This window comes from Thermobia domestica, chromosome 18, assembly GCF_964235325.1.
Source record: "Thermobia domestica chromosome 18, izTheDome1.hap1.1, whole genome shotgun sequence".
NCBI lineage: Eukaryota > Metazoa > Arthropoda > Insecta > Zygentoma > Lepismatidae > Thermobia > Thermobia domestica.
Window position 1 is genome coordinate 154,611,129 of NC_137471.1, and position 14,027 is coordinate 154,625,155.

The window sequence follows — 14,027 nt, forward strand, 5'->3', positions numbered from 1 at the left end:
GCTCCCATCTTCTTAAGCATTCTTTTAATGATTTCTGTTTCTTCTCCCAAACTTTCTATCCCCCACCACATTTTTCTTCTTTCTTCTATTCCTCCTTCACTTTGCTCTCCTTCTCGGCTTATTTCTTTTTCTTCGTTTATCTTCTCCCATCTCCTTCTGTATTTTAGCCTCTTTCTATCGTATCCATTATTCTCCACCTGCTTATGGAATGACTGTATACTCTGTTCCGCCTTGTCTCTTTCACTGGTTATTTGCTTAATTCTATTCTCCATGTTAATGATCAAATTCCTCTTGGTCGAGTAATCTACATCACTTTGGGCGTGGCAATAGTTTCCCGACGCGCAACTTTTTTGATACCATTCTGTATATATCACTCCTTGTTTCCTCCTTATTCTCATATTCAGGAAAATTATAGCCTCTTCCTTTTCTATCTCTAGCTCCAGTTGTATGCCTTTCTCTATATCCTCAATTTCTTTACAAACTTTTCCAATTGCCTTACAGTTCCTTTCAAAATCCCCAAGCAATCGTCAATATATCTAGCAAAAAACACTAATCTGTCACTTCCTTTCATCCTCACTTTCTTCTCCCAGTCGTTCATAGTAATTTCTGCTAGCACTGGACTCAACCTGGAACCTATGCTTAGTCCTTCCTTGATTTTCAATAAATTATCACCTATAACATAATAACTGTTATTCCATATAGTCTTCAAGGCCTCCTTCAGTCCTTCTCCACTCCAACCATTGATCTTCCTATCCTTCATCAATTCAGTGATGACTTTAACAATGTTGTTTCTTCTTAGACTTGGAAACATAGCCTTCACATCGACACTGAAAAGAATTGTTTTAGCTTTGCTCTGTCCTACTTCCTCCAACCTTCTTCTTAACTCAACCGAGTTTTTCACACTGCTACTGTCTTGTTGCCTCCTTAACATTTCCACAACCTTCTTTAACTCCTCCTCCAATGGTTCAACTATATTTCCTAGGCAATATAATACTGGTCTCAGTTTTACCTCCTCCTTATGAACTTTTGGAAAACCTTTCATTACCGGTATCCTACCTTCTTTATTAAGACCTCTTTCAAAACCTGATTTTGTTAGTGATACTAAAACTTTTTCTTTAATTTCCTCACACACAGATCTTTCACCTATCGCCTCGTAAGTATCATCACAGATATCATTCAATGTTTCTTTGTATCATTATTTTTCCATCACCACAATGGCACCAGCTTTGTCCGCTTGTTGCATACATATGTCTTTTCGCTTCTTTATATCCTTCAACACACTGTACTCGTGTTTTGAAAGGTTTCCCTTTGGCTTCTTTATGTCCCTTTCCACATTCACCTTAGCCTTTCTCCTTATCTTATCCCTTATCTCCTTGTCCTGAACTTGAACTATGGCTTGCTCTACCGAGTATATAACCTCTCCTGCGTCCAATCTTTGTTCTTTCACTTTAAACTTATAGCCTAAACTTAACACTTTCTTCTCATCACCCGACAACGTCACATCACCTATTACTACCACCTTTTTGTCAATGTACTTCTCCTGATTTGACTTCCACTCTAACCGCCTTCCCTTTTCCATTAATATTTTAATCACTTTCATATTAAATTCCTCTTCCCACACTTCCAGTCTCTTCATAACTATATCCCTAGTAAATATCAACAAACTATCACTAATGTCACTTTTTAACTGGTATACACATGGTATAGTATTGACTCTCCATCTAATATTCCAGAACATCTAATCATAACTATTTATTACAAATCTTTATGTCACAATGACATTCATGTATGTTCTACCAGGTCGTCCTATTCCCCTCCATTCCAATATATTTCTAATAATTTCCAACATTACCTGATCTCTTCCAATATTAACATCCATAGCCGCTCAGACCAAGAGAAATTGCTTTTAACAATTTTATCACTGCCTCCACTACAGGCTTCATTCACCCATTACCAAAATCAATCCGTTCCTGATCTAACACTACTCCTGACATAGTGATCACATGATCTCTCGCCCACAGTATTTTCATCTACATTCTAGATCCTCTGGAATGTAGATCGCTATTAAACTTACTAAACTCATACAATGTCAGCGACCTATCCTCCTTTTACTGAAAATGAATTTAACCCTTCGAATACCAAGACTGGATCAATTTGGCCCAGATGATGTTTTATAAAGAAATGCTACAATATCAAAGAGAGGTAGTGGGCTAATGCTTTAGGTATTCTTCTATTAACCATTCCGCAAGGCACGTGATTCTTTACTCCTCAAAAATATGTAATCTGTCACATGCTTGCTTTCAAAGCGCACTGCACCAGCAAACCGCTCTGCAAGGACTGTCAGGTGTAATCAAAATACAATGTGTGACAGAATTTATTCCTAACAAAGACAGCGTATTTCTATGTATAAATTTCTAATGTTACCGTACTATAATTCAAGTATTGTTTGAAAGAATCACGAGCCGCCACTGACAGTGTATACTGCGTATAATATGTACTGTAATATACAGAACGATCAGATACATTGCCCTTTTCATTGTACGTTAGAAATTTTAACTCCCTGAATGAAACTTGATATATATATTTTTTTACAAGAAGCAGGAATGGGTCAAAATAACTCACTTTACCTAACATTGTAAGCTTGGTATTCTAAGGGTTAATATACTCTAATCTTTACCATCAATCATTCAACTCGCAACTGAGCAGTTCATCTCTCAAACCGCATATATATCACCTCGTCATCCTAAAATTTCTCCGCGCTACTTTCCTCTAGTTAAACACTCACGTCAAATCTATACGGAATATGTTTGCACTGGCAACCACGAAGCTCTTTAGCATCATAGGGCCCTCCACCGAACAGTGTTTAATTATCTTTAAGTATATAAATTACGACAATGGATTAAAATTTGAAACACAATTTCTGCCATATCACACCCTTCGCAATATTAGATGCGTTTCAACGCATTAGCTGGTAAATTTACCCAAACCTCTTATCCTCTCTTACATCACGATCAGGAATTGCACAGAGACCAAGAAGAAGCTAAAACCTTTGCTTCCTAATTATAGGAGATTTTCACACCTCTATCATTCACTTAGCATTTTAATTATTATCCTGTAGACCATTTCAACTTCAATTCACCACATATTCATCTTCAACCCAACATATCTCCTCACAAAGCACTCACTACCTTCATTTCTACCACGCAAATCACTAATGTCATCTATCATAAATGTTATAATGACCCTGAAATCAATAACATCTATCGACATGTAAGACAAAGTAAACCAATACTGCTCAATCTTAGAAATCATCCAAATTTCTCTTGTTTTTTTAAAATCAAGAATACCGTCCGATACAGCTCAAAAGAATCTTAACCTTTTGTCTCTCGCGCATTTGGAAAAAAGCAAACAGGTGAATAAAAACTCATGATTTTTACGAACGGTTGCATTAGTGGATTCACCCTCTTTGCTATTCCTCAAGTGGTTCCTCCCCCTCTTCCACCTAAAAGCTCGCTGACGTGCTGCAATTGTAGTAGCTTCCAGTACAGGTTGAGGAAATTGTTTCGTCTGTGTTTGCTCTTTTCAAACGCGCGAGTAGTTCCGTAATAAATGTAGCAACCATATATTTTTATTATGCGATTAGAAGGCGAAAATGTAGCAGTTTTGAAAGTAAACCCTAACGCTACACGTCAATAAATGCCTTCTCTAAATTAAAGAGTACCAGACAGGATGGCTTGGTGGTATTATACTGCTTATGGATGCAGTTCAGGAGACGCAGATGCTAATTTTTGGGCGGGAGCCTGCTTGATGGTGTGGTAAAGATGGTAATGAGAAAGATGAACATGAAGTCATTTGAGGATATTTTATTCCTAGGATTTTGGTTAACCTTTTGTCACTCGTGCCAAATTTAGTAACATAACTACTCGCGCGTTTGCTTTTTTCCAATATTGACAATTTGAGATACAAACTATATATTTAGTAACATTTATATGAAATAATGCATGCAATTGTTGAATAAATTACTAGAACACTTCGAATTGTTGCTATAGTGCTGTCAGAATGCTTTGATCCGTGGCAAAAGTGCGAACTAAAGCTCAAATCATCGCACACCCACGCGTTGAGCTAATAAGGGTTCAGTTGTTGCTAAACGAGAGAGCCTAGTTGAAAGAGAGTGGATTCCTTAGCCGATAACAGCACTTGTAACAGAAGACTAGGTGTCAAGTCAATGTATATCTATAGCTTGTCAACATCTCTTCTCTGACTTCGGGTTTCGAAATCATCGAATCTAATGCCCTATGTAGCAGTAAAAAGCTCGTGTAACTCATTGTTCCTCTTACGATTGGAATTCCTGTTCCGTCACATGCCCGCTGTGATCTTACATCATCACGTGCTCCCTTCTTCGTGGGAATCAAATAAAGACGTCGAAATAAAGCCAATACTTAATTCCGCTCTTAAAGTTGCTGCACAGTTGCAGTGCGTTCTTCCTCGAAACTTGTTCGTAATTTGTCCAAATACTTGTTAGTACATTTTACAATTTCATCAATCACGGCAATATATATATATATATATATATATTTTAAAGAATGACTTTACTCAGTGATACCCTTAGCAGTAAGTTTCGGTCATAGCATCTTTTTCACAATGCTTTTGCACTTTGTCTTTGCCGATGCTGCCAGTTAGTTCTTCCATTTTGTTTTTTCTGTCTTTCCGAATGAAACGATCTTAAGTATTTTCACTGCAACTGTAAATCACATCCATATCGTTTGCATCTACACTGTTCTTATCTGCTTCACTATCATGATCAATATCATCTTCATTCACTTTTTCATTTCTTAAATCTGCATCACTTTTAGCAGCCACTAATTTTCGACAGTTAGTATCAGACTCATCATTAATATTGTCAAGCCACTTCTGTATCTCACTTGTATTCAAGAAGTGAAACATTGCTTAGAAAAACAAAACTTTACTTATAAACAGTAATTATTACATTAACGATCGCGCGTTGGAAAATTTCCAACTCCATAAAAATATATGGTTGCTACATTTATTACGGAACTACTCGCGCGTTTGAAAAGAGCAAACACAGACGAAACAATTTCCTCAACCTGTACTGGAAGCTACTACAATTGCAGCACGTCAGCGAGCTTTTAGGTGGAAGAGGGGGAGGAACCACTTGAGGAATAGCAAAGAGGGTGAATCCACTAATGCAACCGTTCGTAAAAATCATGAGTTTTTATTCACCTGTTTGCTTTTTTCCAAATGCGCGAGAGACAAAAGGTTAAGATTCTTTTGAGCTGTATCGGACGGTATTCTTGATTTTAAAAAAACAAGAGAAATTTGGATGATTTCTAAGATTGAGCAGTATTGGTTTACTTTGTCTTACATGTCGATAGATGTTATTGATTTCAGGGTCATTATAACATTTATGATAGATGACATTAGTGATTTGCGTGGTAGAAATGAAGGTAGTGAGTGCTTTGTGAGGAGATATGTTGGGTTGAAGATGAATATGTGGTGAATTGAGGTTGAAATGGTCTACAGGATAATAATTAAAATGCTAAGTGAATGATAGAGGTGTGAAAATCTCCTATAATTAGGAAGCAAAGGTTTTAGCTTCTTCTTGGTCTCTGTGCAATTCCTGATCGTGATGTAAGAGAGGATAAGAGGTTTGGGTAAATTTACCAGCTAATGCGTTGAAACGCATCTAATATTGCGAAGGGTGTGATATGGCAGAAATTGTGTTTCAAATTTTAATCCATTGTCGTAATTTATATACTTAAAGATAATTAAACACTGTTCGGTGGAGGGCCCTATGATGCTAAAGAGCTTCGTGGTTGCCAGTGCAAACATATTCCGTATAGATTTGACGTGAGTGTTTAACTAGAGGAAAGTAGCGCGGAGAAATTTTAGGATGACGAGGTGATATATATGCGGTTTGAGAGATGAACTGCTCAGTTGCGAGTTGAATGATTGATGGTAAAGATTAGAGTATATTAACCCTTAGAATACCAAGCTTACAATGTTAGGTAAAGTGAGTTATTTTGACCCATTCCTGCTTCTTGTAAAAAAATATATATATCAAGTTTCATTCAGGGAGTTAAAATTTCTAACGTACAATGAAAAGGGCAATGTATCTGATCGTTCTGTATATTACAGTACATATTATACGCAGTATACACTGTCAGTGGCGGCTCGTGATTCTTTCAAACAATACTTGAATTATAGTACGGTAACATTAGAAATTTATACATAGAAATACGCTGTCTTTGTTAGGAATAAATTCTGTCACACATTGTATTTTGATTACACCTGACAGTCCTTGCAGAGCGGTTTGCTGGTGCAGTGCGCTTTGAAAGCAAGCATGTGACAGATTACATATTTTTGAGGAGTAAAGAATCACGTGCCTTGCGGAATGGTTAATAGAAGAATACCTAAAGCATTAGCCCACTACCTCTCTTTGATATTGTAGCATTTCTTTATAAAACATCATCTGGGCCAAATTGATCCAGTCTTGGTATTCGAAGGGTTAAATTCATTTTCAGTAAAAGGAGGATAGGTCGCTGACATTGTATGAGTTTAGTAAGTTTAATAGCGATCTACATTCCAGAGGATCTAGAATGTAGATGAAAATACTGTGGGCGAGAGATCATGTGATCACTATGTCAGGAGTAGTGTTAGATCAGGAACGGATTGATTTTGGTAATGGGTGAATGAAGCCTGTAGTGGAGGCAGTGATAAAATTGTTAAAAGCAATTTCTCTTGGTCTGAGCGGCTATGGATGTTAATATTGGAAGAGATCAGGTAATGTTGGAAATTATTAGAAATATATTGGAGTGGAGGGGAATAGGACGACCTGGTAGAACATACATGAATGTCATTGTGACATAAAGATTTGTAATAAATAGTTATGATTAGATGTTCTGGAATATTAGATGGAGAGTCAATACTATACCATGTGTATACCAGTTAAAAAGTGACATTAGTGATAGTTTGTTGATATTTACTAGGGATATAGTTATGAAGAGACTGGAAGTGTGGGAAGAGGAATTTAATATGAAAGTGATTAAAATATTAATGGAAAAGGGAAGGCGGTTAGAGTGGAAGTCAAATCAGGAGAAGTACATTGACAAAAAGGTGGTAGTAATAGGTGATGTGACGTTGTCGGGTGATGAGAAGAAAGTGTTAAGTTTAGGCTATAAGTTTAAAGTGAAAGAACAAAGATTGGACGCAGGAGAGGTTATATACTCGGTAGAGCAAGCCATAGTTCAAGTTCAGGACAAGGAGATAAGGGATAAGATAAGGAGAAAGGCTAAGGTGAATGTGGAAAGGGACATAAAGAAGCCAAAGGGAAACCTTTCAAAACACGAGTACAGTGTGTTGAAGGATATAAAGAAGCGAAAAGACATATGTATGCAACAAGCGGACAAAGCTGGTGCCATTGTGGTGATGGAAAAATAATGATACAAAGAAACATTGAATGATATCTGTGATGATACTTACGAGGCGATAGGTGAAAGATCTGTGTGTGAGGAAATTAAAGAAAAAGTTTTAGTATCACTAACAAAATCAGGTTTTGAAAGAGGTCTTAATAAAGAAGGTAGGATACCGGTAATGAAAGGTTTTCCAAAAGTTCATAAGGAGGAGGTAAAACTGAGACCAGTATTATATTGCCTAGGAAATATAGTTGAACCATTGGAGGAGGAGTTAAAGAAGGTTGTGGAAATGTTAAGGAGGCAACAAGACAGTAGCAGTGTGAAAAACTCGGTTGAGTTAAGAAGAAGGTTGGAGGAAGTAGGACAGAGCAAAGCTAAAACAATTCTTTTCAGTGTCGATGTGAAGGCTATGTTTCCAAGTCTAAGAAGAAACAACATTGTTAAAGTCATCACTGAATTGATGAAGGATAGGAAGATCAATGGTTGGAGTGGAGAAGGACTGAAGGAGGCCTTGAAGACTATATGGAATAACAGTTATTATGTTATAGGTGATAATTTATTGAAAATCAAGGAAGGACTAAGCATAGGTTCCAGGTTGAGTCCAGTGCTAGCAGAAATTACTATGAACGACTGGGAGAAGAAAGTGAGGATGAAAGGAAGTGACAGATTAGTGTTTTTTGCTAGATATATTGACGATTGCTTGGGGATTTTGAAAGGAACTGTAAGGCAATTGGAAAAGTTTGTAAAGAAATTGAGGATATAGAGAAAGGCATACAACTGGAGCTAGAGATAGAAAAGGAAGAGGCTATAATTTTCCTGAATATGAGAATAAGGAGGAAACAAGGAGTGATATATACAGAATGGTATCAAAAAAGTTGCGCGTCGGGAAACTATTGCCACGCCCAAAGTGATGTAGATTACTCGACCAAGAGGAATTTGATCATTAACATGGAGAATAGAATTAAGCAAATAACCAGTGAAAGAGACAAGGCGGAACAGAGTATACAGTCATTCCATAAGCAGGTGGAGAATAATGGATACGATAGAAAGAGGCTAAAATACAGAAGGAGATGGGAGAAGATAAACGAAGAAAAAGAAATAAGCCGAGAAGGAGAGCAAAGTGAAGGAGGAATAGAAGAAAGAAGAAAAATGTGGTGGGGGATAGAAAGTTTGGGAGAAGAAACAGAAATCATTAAAAGAATGCTTAAGAAGATGGGAGCATCTCAACTTACAGAAAAGGGAGCAAGAGGCTTCTGGATGTAATAAGGGAAAAAAGAAGGAAGAAGATAGAAGAAGAACAAGGGGTAATGATGGAGAAAAAAGGACTGATTTATAAAATTCAGTGCGGCGAGTGTGATATGTGTTATATTGGGGAAACTGGAAAGAGACTAAGAGAGCGTATAAGACAACATAAGGATGAAGTTAGGCTAGAAAGGAACAAAAATGCGGTCTACAAACACGTAAGGGCACGGGACATTCAGTTAATTGGAATGAAGTAAAAATTTTAGGCTAGGAAGAAAGAAGCATAGTTAGGAAATGGAAGGAGGCACGGTTTGTAGAAATGGAGGGTAATGAAGCTATGAACTGGAACTCAGGACTGATCATCGACCAACAGTGGAATAGGTTGTTGAAAAAGCTTAAAGTATAAGATATGAATACACATATCTATTATATTGTGGTATATATATTGATTGTCTCACACGTGTTTATGTATTTATTAGTCCATATTAGTTATCTCTATATACGTGTGTGTGTATATGTATATGTTATAGTATATATATTTATATATAGATATATATGTGGTTGTATAGTATACGGGTATATACTAGGGATAGGCAAAACTGGTTTTTATAAAAACCAGAAACCGGTTTCCAAAGAACCGAAAACCGAAAAACCAACATTTCGTTTTTTCGCCGAAACCGGTTTGTGTTTTCTCCAAAAAAGGTTCGGTTTTTTCCACCGGAACCGGTTTCGGTTTTCTTCAAAAAATTGTTCGGTTTTCACCGGGGCCAGTTCGGTTTTTTCGGAAGCCAGTTTCGTTTTTTTCAGGAATCTGTTTCGGTTTTTTCAAAAACCGATTCGGTTTTATCTCCAAGCCCGGTTTCTGTTTTTTCCAAAAGCGGTTCGGATTTAAGCTAAACTGGTCTCAAGTTTCTTCAAACCCAGTTTCGTTTCTCACCAGAGTGGAGTTTCGTTGTTCTTCGTAAACCGGATCCGTTTACAACGAAAGCAGTTTTTTCTAAAGATATTGGTTTTTAAGCTTTTTCTGTTTTCTTCAAGTTATGTTAAAAAGCCATGCCTCAAAAAGGCATGAAGTTTGAAATCAGTGTTACTACGAGTAGAATCCAACCCGCGGCTACAGATAACGTTATGTATGCTAGCTTTAGCCTTCAGTTCACTGATCAGGAATATTAATTGCACTACCTAAAATAAATATACAATTAATATTATATATATAAACAATTTAATTTATTAGACAGTACATACTATATGAATATGTTACTTCAAGTTATCGGGTAAAGAGAAAGATAAAATGCAGTATATGTTGGTTTGAGTTGACTTCCGCCAAGTAAATCATTTAAAAAAATATATAAGAATGCTTTGCACTAAGAGTTGAAATGACGGAGGCAAGTACAGTTGGGAGGAAGTTTGACAGATATATTGCCTTTCACCAACTTCTACTGGGTTTTCAAACCAACACCGACAACGTTTGGGAGATGACTCCTGACATCAAGATGAGACGAATGGTAGACCAACCTGGGTGCCCAAATGCTTCCTTTCGTAGTTATAGGCTGCCGAAAACATGAAAAAATGAACTTTAAAGGTCCATAGCTCCTAAATTATGGGACGTCCTGTAGTCGGGTCAAGACTTCACTTAGGAACTAATATATGGCCTATCCAAATATCCATGTTTCAGAATCCTGGGGCATTTCCGCAACAATTTTTATAGAGGTAATTGGTGAGTACTTGAACTTATATGCCTGTAGCCAAACTCCCTCTATAAAAATTATTGGTTGAGTACCTTAGGATTCTGAAACATGCATTTTTGCATAGGGCACATATTAGTGCCTAACTAAAGTCATGACCCGACAACGGTACGTCCCATAATTTAAAAACCTATGGACCTTTAAAGTTCATTTTTTCATGTTTTCGGTAGCCTATAACTCCGAAAGGAAGCATTTGTGCACCCAGGTTGATCTATACTTTTCATCTCATCTTGGTGTCAGGAATCACCTCCCAAACGTTATCGATGTTGTTTTGAAACACTCTATATATTTAGAAGAAACATCAAAAAAGTATTTCACCAAAGATGACATTTTCGTAGTAGTTAGTAGGCAGGAAACTTAATTATATTCGCTTTGCAGATGCAATGCAAATAAAGAAGTGATGGTACCGAGACCAAGACTTTTATATACCGAGACGAGACAGAGACGGAGATAGACCTCTATAAATCGAGACGAGACTTAGGTCAGTCTCAGAAAATCGGTCGCGTCTCGAATATTGATAGCTATTAAAATTGCTTTTACTCAAAATTTGTTTCGTTGCTGCTAGATAATATGGGAACAGTTGACTCATGTACAGTAGCGTATTTAGGAGTGGTTATCGGACTCAACTACCTCCCGAAATAAATTTGTGATAATTTCTTCGCATTACACTTACAACAAATATTTTTACCCGTTCCTCAAGACTCTCTCGAAACAAAATTCACTGCTGATGTAAAAGCCTTCTCTCTCTCTCTCTCTCTCTCTCTCTCTCTCTCTCTCTCTAAATATATATATATATATATATATATATATATATATATGTGTGTGTGTGTGTATATATATATATATATATACCTCAATACCGTGACCACCGCCTTTACTTGTTTCCGCACATTCTTTCATAATGCAAGCGTTGCTTGAATTGTTTGTCATCAACATTTCTACTGGGATGAGATGTTTCATTTTGGCAAGTACATCGCTTTTCCTTGGAAATTTGTTGGCGAAGACTGACGCATGGTTGAGTGCTGGGAGAGGGATGAATTCTTGCCTTTCGCTGTTGTTCTATCAACACTACGAGGAGATTTCACTCACACAGCTTATGAATAAATGGAGGGAGAGGAGGGAAGGTCACCTATGAGATGATCAGTAATACTAGAGTTTTGGGACTGTGTTTGTTGTTCGTCTGGCAAGTCGGCAGCTGTACAATCAGAAAAGTTCGCTTTCTCCTAAGGAGACCCCTATTTCTTAAATTCTGCCCCAGGCGACACATTTGGTCTTGTTCGTTGCACACCACCATCTGGAAGGCAGAGTTGAGTGGGGGGGAAGGTTGTTTCGTTATTTCCCAGTTCTTCCAAAGTGATCTTTTATCATTAACATATAGATATTTGAAATTAAGTTAGCAAGTTTTCCATCCTTATGTTCTTCTTGCATGTAGTGGCGGGTCGCGGAGATAACCTCATTGAACATAAGTTCACCTATATTAATGCAAAAGCGGACAAAAGTTAACCGGACATAAGCTCACTGTAAATATTCCGGTACATCATCTTTATATTGATTTTAGAAAGGCTTACGACCCGGTTAGAAGAGAAGCATTTTACGACATTCTTACATAATTTGAAATACAGAAGAAGCTAATTAGATTAATTAAGATGTGTTTAAATGAATAACAAAGTAAAGTCCGGGTAGGAAAATTTATATCCGCGAGCTTTCACGTCGAGAATGGCCTGAAACAAGGAGATGCATTGTCGCCATTATTATTCAACCTTGCAAGATAGCAACAAGGGCCTAGAGTTAAATGGGATTCACCAGGTTATGGCGTATAATGATGTAAATTTAATAGGGGATGATAGGAAAACAGTAGAAGGAAATGCAGACGTCTTATTAAACGCTTACAGGGTCATGGGTTTAAAAGTAAATGCAGAGAAAACTAAATACATGGAAGTTCGTCAGGATCGTAATACTACAACTTATGGATGGGTTAAAATATGGAATAATACTTTTGTTAAAGTGAATACTTTCAAATATCTGGGATCAATATTAACAGACGAAAACCATATTCACGAACAAATTAAATGTCGATAGAAAGCAGGGAATTCGTGTTATTATTCAGATCAAAATCTCTTGTCGTCGCGAATTCTGTATATATTACTTTGGGTAATGGGCAAATAGAGGCGCGAAAATTGAATTTGGAATAAACATTATTGTCTACGGGTGAAGTACGCAAACATGCAAAAATTTACTTGTTTTTTTTCCAAAAAAAAACACGGTGTTTGATTTTGTATTATATTTTTCAGTAGTATTTGGTAATACCTTTAGAAGGAGCCTATACTTGCCTTGTGGAAATATACCATTAGCGATCTGCATGTAATCAAATTTGGAACAAGTTGATATTTTAAATATAAAAGCCTAATAAGAGGCTGCTTATCACATAAGACAGATGATCGAGTGGTAAACGCAGTTGTACTGCATGCCAAAGGTCTTGGGATCGAACTCTATTCCCCCCTTACGAATTGCTTGTAAAGATAAATAAACCCAATCGTTTAGAGGTTCTAGTAAAAGCTGAAAACTTGACTAGACAATCACGACAGCTCATCAAACTGAACAAAACGCAGTCTTGAGAATTTGTACTGTTAAGTCCAAACGATGTGAAGCGCTTAGATGGGAATTACAAGCTACTACTAGCAAAGTCCTACTACGTTGAACATCGGTTCAATGGAAAATACGAATTCTTCATTGCTCAAGAAACCAAAGATGCAAATTATGGTGATTATATTCAGAAAATAAAACATATGTAGGTTTATTTGCAAACAAAAACTTAAAATATTGTATTGTGCAAGTTCCGTCAACAATCCAGTTAAACCTCACCAATAAATAAATAAATAAATAAAATAAAATAAAAAATACGGTGAGTTTCGCTAAATGTGAGGTAAACTTTTAAGGTTACACACATGTAATTTGAACCTCTCATTTAAAACAAACAAATACGTATTTCAGCGTTCTTTGATTTTAGCTACGTAGAAGGGATTAAAAAAGCGGTTCGCTAAAATATCCTCCATACGTGGTGTCGTGGAGCCATTTGCTAGTACCTTCATCCTTCTTTATGCGTTTAAATTTGCTGCTCGTATTATCTCTTAACCTACATCCTCTTAAACAAGTAGAAAGAAAGTACGAAATAAATTACAAAACTATTTAGAAGCTTCAAAACCGGTTTTATTTGTCTGCAAATTGTGGAGTTTTGTGTTGAAAGATACAAGAACTGTATTATTTTGTTTTCAAATGTTTATATATACTGTTGGTACACTTTTTAAGTTCATTAGGAAGATACATACGTAATAGATATATACTTCAATTCAAACTTTCTACATCTAGAGTCAAAGCAAGATAAAAGAACCTCTCACGCGTTCACATTGACAAAATTTGTGAACTCGAAATACATCAAGTTTCTTCATTACAAAGAAAAGAAGTTGTTATTTCATTTTATGAAAAAGTTTCTTTCTAAATATTAATGCTGATTTATGTAATTAGTTATTTTATTTTCAAAAATACTTCACACAGAAAAAACAATCACTACAAGAAATTGATAATTATACACAAGTAGTGTCCAGCAACC

General features: G+C 36.5%; 2 protein-coding genes across 2 annotated transcripts; one reads left to right on the plus strand and one right to left on the minus strand.

Annotated features, from left to right (window-relative positions):
- Window positions 1–457: 457 nt before the first annotated feature.
- Window positions 458–1,042, minus strand: LOC145675319 (uncharacterized). The gene has a single exon (XM_081745712.1). The coding sequence runs from the start codon at window positions 1,040–1,042 to the stop codon at window positions 458–460; it is 585 nt and encodes a 194-aa protein (XP_081601838.1).
- Window positions 1,043–7,611: 6,569 nt separating this feature from the next.
- On the plus strand, window positions 7,612–8,196 carry LOC145675320 (uncharacterized). Its single transcript, XM_081745713.1, has one exon. It carries the CDS (start codon window positions 7,612–7,614, stop codon window positions 8,194–8,196), a length of 585 nt encoding a protein of 194 aa, XP_081601839.1.
- Window positions 8,197–14,027: the final 5,831 nt, after the last annotated feature.